Source organism: Etheostoma spectabile, unplaced genomic scaffold (genome assembly GCF_008692095.1).
Source record: "Etheostoma spectabile isolate EspeVRDwgs_2016 unplaced genomic scaffold, UIUC_Espe_1.0 scaffold342, whole genome shotgun sequence".
NCBI lineage: Eukaryota > Metazoa > Chordata > Actinopteri > Perciformes > Percidae > Etheostoma > Etheostoma spectabile.
The window spans coordinates 685,030-693,277 of record NW_022605589.1 but is presented as its reverse complement, the minus strand read 5'-3'; the positions used below and the strand labels follow the sequence as shown (position 1 = coordinate 693,277).

General features: G+C 39.6%; 1 protein-coding gene across 3 annotated transcripts in view; it reads right to left on the bottom strand.

Annotated features, from left to right (window-relative positions):
• Positions 1–8,248, bottom strand: part of ppm1f (protein phosphatase, Mg2+/Mn2+ dependent, 1F) — a 134,884-nt gene that overhangs the window by 18,990 nt on the left and 107,646 nt on the right. For all 3 annotated transcript variants that reach the window (XM_032511259.1, XM_032511258.1, XM_032511260.1), the window contains exons 4-6: positions 4,599–4,801; positions 4,318–4,506; positions 414–557 (exon numbers count right to left, since the gene is read on the bottom strand). In XM_032511259.1, coding sequence (XP_032367150.1) covers positions 414–557; positions 4,318–4,506; positions 4,599–4,801 — 536 coding nt within the window. The remainder of the gene's footprint in view (positions 1–413; positions 558–4,317; positions 4,507–4,598; positions 4,802–8,248) is intronic.

Genomic DNA, 8,248 nt, shown 5'->3' with positions numbered 1-8,248 from the left:
GGATCCGGATACAGATAATTCATGTGGTAAACAGATACAGATAATGCTGTACTCGCTCTTCCCTACTAAATACACAGGGTAACGAGGTAACAAAATACAGGAAGTAAGACACCAGACAAAACAGCAAAACCAGACTATAGAAAATAAAACAGGAAAAAGAAACATACCTAAATGTACAACCATGACAAAGATCTAGAAACATTAGTGTTTTGTAAATGATCCACATAAATAACATTCCTGATTTTGTAGCGCACACAGTAGAATCCCTTGTCAGGACACAAATTTCATAGTCAAATATGTTGGAGATTAAATTTTGTTATATTCCTGTGAATTGACCTTGTACATATTTCCTGAACTTTACTTTTGGATTCCATTAAGCAGAGAGCTCTGTGTGTGTGTGTGTGTAACCCTACCTCTCTGTCTGGTTTATGGGGATCCATGAGTGTAACAGCTTGTCCCTTTCTGACCAGCATTGCTTGAGAGTCTCCCAACCAGGCCACAGTCAGCTCCTGTCCTTGAATCAACACCGCCACAGCCGTTGTGCCACTCCGGAGACGCTAACACAGACACACAGACACACACAAAGTTGACCTCTGTCATCACTTTAATTTATAAAGTTATTTGGGTGAAATCTGATAATAATTAGCATATACATTCTTGAGTTATACCAAAAAAGTGTGTTTTGTGAGTGAGAGATAGTTCATGAGAATGGGATGGAGAAAAAGCATAATGCCTCCGCACCAGCAATAGCCATGTTTTTGGGTTGTCCAATAGAACAAGTTCGATAGAATATGACACTGATACTAAAAGCCTTGTTAAATTAATTTTGTGATCTAAATTAAAAAATATATAAATAGGTTATCATGTAAAGAAAAAATAAGGAATAGAATTATTAAAGGGTAATTTCGTTTTTTTTAAACCGGACCCTATTTTTCCATGCATTGTTTTCACGCATTGCTGGGCCTTCCTCCACAGCGCTGCGAAAAAGGGTCTGGCTACAGAACACATTCGGGGATGTGAGAAAAACGTGCTTTGGTCACTCACACTCACATGTTTTTTTGATTATCCGCCACAAGAGGGCGCGCTGACAGTGCAGAGTCGGCCACTCGGATTGCACCATGGATGAAAACCCCGAGTAGGACAACTGCCTGTACTCTTATCTGATAGGGTTACAGTAACTTTTGTTTTTGAATGGCTTTTCTACCTTGTTTAATATAGCCCTCAGGTTATCTAGGTCAGTGATTCCCAAAGTGGGGGTCGGGACCCACAGGGGGGGTCGCGAGCCAGAGAGGGGGGGTCGCAAGTTGATTTCCAGAAATAAAACAAAAATTTAAAAACGATTAGAAATAGCATATGTTAGCCATGATTTTAACACAAGATAAAACTAGTGGCTAAATTTAAAATACAACCAAGCAAATAAATAAAAAGGGAACAGCTCCTTTGATTTTCACGCCTATAGTGCGTGCTTATACATATAATGTTATATAATGTTTACATACGTTTATAGTGGGGGGGTCGCTAGTCACTTGCACCGTTACTTTGGGGGTCGTGGGCTGAAAGTTTTGGGAACCCCTGATCTAGGTCACCACTAGGCGTCTCCCTCCCAATGGTCTAACTGTTTTATGTTTTCTGTTTCTGTTTGTGTTGACGGAAAATGCATTTACTTTAAAGTTAATATAATATATATATATATAATCACTGACCAGCTTTGAGTGTAGGCTATGTCTCCCTCTTCTCTTGCTATCCTTATTGTGTCACCATCTTGTCTGTTTTTTACATGTTCTGTGTGTTAAGGGACTCAATTTTGGATGCACTATTGTTAGGACTTAATGAAGGGAAAGGCAGTGGCAAAGTGCTTTTCCACATCTGTCTTCATTTAGAACTTTTTTAATAATGGGTGACCTTACATTTTTAGTCTGGAACTGTGGTGGCCTGAATGCAACCCTCAAGCGCGCTAACCCTTTGGCCCTACTTTAAAAAGAAATGTTGACATTGCACTACTACAGGAGATGCATTTTCTACAGGCAGATACCAGCAGTCTTGTCAACAGATTTTATTATTCGATTGCATCCTCCTAGGCAAGCTCCAAAACAAAAAGAGTGGCCATTGTTGTTAGACGGAGTCTTCTGCTTAAAGTTTTGTCCTCTTGGTCAGACAATACAGGCAGAATTGTGATTTCAACAGTGGAATATACATTGCGTTCCGAATTATTATGCAAATAATATTTTAATTTTTTTTTTCCTAAATAGTGGATGCAAATGACAGTCAGTATAATTTCAAGTTATCAACCGTCAGGATATAAGTCCAATTTCATTGAACAAACCACCCAATGAAAACAGTATTTTTACGACCTCATTACGACGACTGAGGCAGAGCCTTCTTTTGCGCTCACGTTACACATATTATGAATACGCCGATAAGACAGGTTGGCTCTTAGCCCATCAGCTGCGTCGCCAGGCTGCCTCACTTATGATTCTTAAAATCAAAGATCCATCTGGCACACTAAATACTAACCTTAATACCATTAACTAAGTATTCTGCTCATTCTATTCTTCTTTCTATAAGTCTGGGTCCTCACCTGATGCTTCAGAAATGGGTGCTTTCTTAATTAGCCTTGACTACTACTGTTAGCCCGCATTTTGCCAAAAATCTTGATCTGCCATTAAAACTTGATGAAATCAACTTTGAACCTTGTTCCCGGCCTTTCCTTCTTCACCCCAAATTCAACTGTGGCATGAGTTCTCTCTCCAGACCCCCCTCAGAAGTCTTTCATTTCAAAAATAAATGTAAACTCCTGAATCATGATACCTCACCCTTTACTAAAGTAAAAACTGCCTGGAACTTGGGTTGAAGCTGCATGACACTTGGTGGGACGTTGCCCTCAACAGAATCCATTCTAGTTCAACCTGTGCCCGTCTAACTTTGAAACAATTCAACGTATTGTACAGAATCCATTTTTCCAAAGCTCGCCTGTCATGCATTTTCCCCACTGTCACTAACAGCTGTGACAAATAACATACCTCTCTGCAATCTAACCCATATGTTTTATTCTTGCCCGTATTGACATATTTGGATGCCCAGATGATTAAAATAGATTTTCTCTGAAACAATTAGACATGCTATGTTTTTACTTTCTACTACTACTATTTGGTTTGTTTTATGTACTTGTATGTTTACATATTGAACGATAAAAAGGAAAACAGCTAAGTATGGCTCTTTTTTTTTGGCCTCTGAAGATACATAATGGATACCTCACAATTACTTTTGTTTGTTTGCTCCTTCTCTTTCATTGTGTTATCTCTCCCTCACTGTTATGTATTTTTTAATTCCGCCATACTTTTCAATAAAAATATTAACTAGGAAAATTGCACTTGTGTTGGCCTGCCCCAAATGGTTTTGAAAAGCGGTTTCTATGGTACGCTCACCAAACAAATGCTGGAGTTAACAGATTGTTCTTTTGTTGTTGGTGCCCACTTCAATACTGTACGGGGCCAAAATATTGACCGGTAAAACGCGAAGGTCACAAGTGTCCAGGCTCAAGCCACGAATGCTTTAAAATCATGGGCCAGCAGCTTGGGGCTTGTAGATATTTGGCGTACGGTTAATTCAACTTGTCAGGACTACTCCTTTTTCTCAGGTAGACAAATCTTTTTCCAGAATACATTTTCTTTTTGCGTCGCCTCAATTACGTATTCACGTTTAAATTGGTAAGTAATGTTTATTTCAACCAAACCGGAGCAGTGATTGTTAAAAAAAGTAGAACAAACCAAGGCGGCTTCTCATGTTTTTGTTATGTTTATTTACATGGAGTCTGGCAATTTCATGGATCTTTTTATGTTTAAAAAGGATCTTGCTCGGTAGCAGAACGGCCGCCCTCTGTGGGAATCCTTAGAATAATGTGTCAGACACTTAGAATAATTTGAATGTCAGTGGCAAAACATTGTAAATAAGATGCGCAGATGACCTTACATTGTAGATTGTTTTGCTGACCACAGCAATCTTACTAATATGTTTAGCAATTAATGCAAAAGTACCTCATAAAACTCAATCATGCTTATTATTACGATGGCTGCTGTCCGCTGCAGCGATCTTGCTTAATACCGGACCACTTTCAAAGATTGTTGTTCCCATCAGTCACTTAGATACAAAAACATGGGAAAATATGGTCCAGGTTGAAAGATACCGTAGTTACCCTTTAATTAATAATTTCAATGAACTTTTATTATTTAATTGTACATTATGATTATGATGACAGTGCATGTATATGTCCGCTGAAACCTGTGTGTTCAGGATGTTAGACTGGTTCTGCTTCAGTACCTCTCTCTTTGCTTTGCTCTTGAAAATATCATCAGTGTGTTTGAAAGCGGTTTTAAAGGCTGTGGCTGTGTCACTCCGCAGTGCCTCCTGTTTACTCAGAGAAACATGGAGGTGTGTGGCAGCAAATGTGGCAGCATCCACCCCTCCATGACCATCAAACAAAGCGTAGTAGGCACACTCGACTCCATCCTGGAACATGGTATAGTATTTTATTTAATTAATTTAAAGGGGTTTTGACAATAAAAGCTGTTAGAAGCACTGTTGCAGTGGAAGTCTTATACCTGGATTCCAAAGAGCTGGTTAAACTCAGCCAGGGCCAAGTGTTTGTCCTCCATCTTCCTTCTTGTGTTCTTGATGGCATGAACAGAGCAGAGGAGGAACCGGGAGGGGGAGGGTGAAAGCTTGGGGAAGTTCTGATGCCATGCCAGCGCCCCATCTATCAGCTTGTTGAGGAAGAGACGTTGGACTGCCTCTGACTGAAGCACTGACGTCAAGATAAAATTGGCACAAAAATCAATGACAGCCATTCGTTCTTACAATTTTTGCTATTGGTATATACAGTGCAATATTAGCATTGGTCCAAAATGGACCAAATTACTAGGTATAGCAGGGCTGTCCAAACCTTTTTGATTGCGGGAAAAATACAAAAACATATAAGGAGTCACAGGCCAAAATAATGCATAGTTTTCAAATAGTTACATTTCCTTTTTTTAGCAAAATAACTACACAATACTTTTGTGGGAAAGTGTCCAAAGTTTGGAATCAGTGATTAAAACGAAAACTGTGTGTCTACAGTGTGTCTACTGCAAAATCAAACTAGTTTACCACGAAAATAGCACGTTAATCCTTCAGCATCTCAACCAAAAACCTAAGGTCTAACTTGAGTCATATGGAAGATGAAACTACACCAAACACAACTACCAAAATCAAAGACAAGAAAACGTAGTGGTGACCAAAATTTGATTTAAAGAGCCGAATTGTTGACTATCCTTTCGGAGAAACAGCTGATTCTTGCGCTCTCTCACTCTCTTTCTTAACGGAGAAACAGCTGATCAACAATCAACTCGCATAAGTGTAACAGTGCTGTGTGACACTGTAATCAAATATATAAACGAAAATAGGCTAAGTAACTAATACTAACATATAACTATATACACTATATGTCTAACCATAACTATATACAGATCAGTTTCCGGTTGAAACTTGTAGTTGCACAACTTAAGGTAATGTTTATGTATGTTTAACGTGTGTTTTAGTTTGAGGTTGTTATTGCATTTCGGAAAACAATGTAATATGGCACTTAAATGCACTCAATGTTTAGTTTTTTGAGAAATGATATTGTAAGAAATGTAGGCAATACAAATTGAAAAGAAATTTACAGAATACTCTGTAAAATAAGCAAATTACTAAAATAATTGATAGCTGCAGCCCTCCCCTCAAACAAAGCCAGTTGGAGCAGAGGACATGGACATAGCTTTGTGTTGATTGTTGCAGTGTGCTTTTGGAGCGAAAGCATATTACTTCAAAAGAAGGAAGAAATAATGAGTCAGTAGCTAAAATGTATTTATACCACTATTATTCAGTAGCAGAACTCCAGCATCTTCTGTGTTTTATTCATTTTACTAAAGACTGATTTGTGAATTCAATTCAATTTTATTTATAGTATCAATTCATAACAAAAGTTATCTTGAGACACTTTACAGATAGAGTAGGTCTAGACCACATTCCTGAATTTTTAAAGGACCCAACAGTTCTAGTGGTTTACTCTAGAGCAAGCAACAGTGCGACAGTGGCGAGGAAAAACCTCGGACAGACCCAGGCTCTTGGTAGGCGGTGTCTGACGGGCCGGTTGGGGTTAGAGTGAAGAGTGGAAATAACAAAAATAGAAAAAAATAGTGTGAACAACGCACAATGGATGTTCCCAGCGTTTGCTCCCTAAAGACCAGTCACTTCCCACTTTGTTTGGACAGCACAAAGCTTTAAAATCACAACCTGCGAATATGCTTTATTAGTTGTGGATTGTTTTAATGTTTACTACTGTCAAGTGTTGATTGTTGTGGCTATGCTAGTTTGTTACACAGTGCTCAGATATAATGTAAGGCCTTGGCTACGTTGCTAATGTTAGCTTGTGCTTAATAGTTTTGCTTGTGTTTCCCACTAAAACAAACAGTTTTGCTTTGCACAAAATAACAAAACCTACATACCCAAAGGCAATCAACAAATAATCCAGCTAAGGAAATTAGCTTCTAAAAACAAGGACACAATGGAGCTACAAAGAAGAGGCAGAAAACTGAGACTCAGGAAGGCAAAGGATGCACACAAGTGCCACCTGATTAAACAATGGTTTGTCACCAAACAAAATAAAGCAGGAGGTGACCTAATATTTGAACTGGGGACCCTTGATTACTTTACTATGAACCCTACAGCAAACCCTATGCTGGGTCCCACAATCCCCAAAGCCATGCTACCCAGTCCAAGCAGGGAGGAGCCATGGTCATGACAGGCTGTTTGAGGCAGAGGCGTTGCAGCAATGGCCAGTATGAGAAACATTTTGGCCCTATTTTAACAATCTAAGCCCATGGCATGAAAAGACTGGCGCAGTTGCGTTTAGGTCATGTGCAAATCCACTTTTGCTAGTTTAATGGCGGCAAAATGGTTCCATATACCCGATGCAAGATTCAAAAGGGTTGTACTTAATGTCTCAATATAATCATAGGTGTGTTTTTGGCGTAAAATGCAATAAACCAATAAGAGTGACATTTCCGATTCCCTTTAACCCTTGTATGGTATTCGGGTCAAATTGACCCATTTCAACAGTTACAAGTTAAATTTTTTCTAGCTGAAAATCAACGACCTTGCCTTATTTCCTGTAATAAACATGTATTCCTGACTCAATTCAGAACATTATTCTGGATATGACCACTTTTGTTGTTTCCATAGTGGATTTTTATCATGAATTATAACCTTATGACAAAAAACGAACCACACTTCCATTTTTAAGTGTGTACTAGTAGAGACTGATTGCATTCCCTAAACATATATGTTATCTCAACTGTTAGAAATTGAGATAAAGATAATATTTGTTAATAGATTATGAAGTAACATTTTATTTCAGAATCCATCCATCCATCCATCTTCGACCGCTTATCCGTTGTCGGGTCGCGGGGGCAGCAGCTCCAGTAGGGGGCCCCAAACTTCCCTTTCCCGAGCCACATCAACCAGCTCCGACTGGGGGATCCCGAGGCGTTCCCAGGCCAGGTTGGAGATATAATCTCTCCACCTAGTCCTAGGTCTTCCCCGGGGCCTCCTCCCAGCTGGACGTGCCTGGAACACCTCCCTAGGGAGGCGCCCAGGAGGCATCCTTACCAGATGCCCGAACCACCTCACTGCTCGTGCGTGCAAGCGCGCAAGCAGATCATACCATCATCCTATTTTACATTGTAATATTTGTATTTTTAATCTTTTCCTGTGTGCGGCTGCATGTCCCTGTATTTGTAACAAGCGTAGTGTGCTCATTGTGCACCAGCCTAGGCACATTTACTAATGAGTTGCTTAAATAACAATTACATGCTACATTATTGACTTTAGACCAGGTTTTGTTGGTCAATAGTGCGATTACTTTCTGCTGCCTCAAGATAGCAATGAATGCACCTGAACACACACCCCTGTAAGACCAGCACGCCCATGGGCACATAGATGGGCGCAGGTGCATTTGCTATTTAAAAAACATGGGCGCTGGATGGGAAATTGACAACTGCGTCTTTCTTAAACTTACAAAGACACTTTTGTCGGGCTTTGCGCTGTGCCAGGTGCAAGTTAGGGCCCAATGTGTTTGTTAACATCGAAGCATTTAAACCTGTTCTAGTAGACCCCAAGAGATCAAACATCATGCTGTGTGTGTGTGTGTGTGTGTATATATATATATATATAT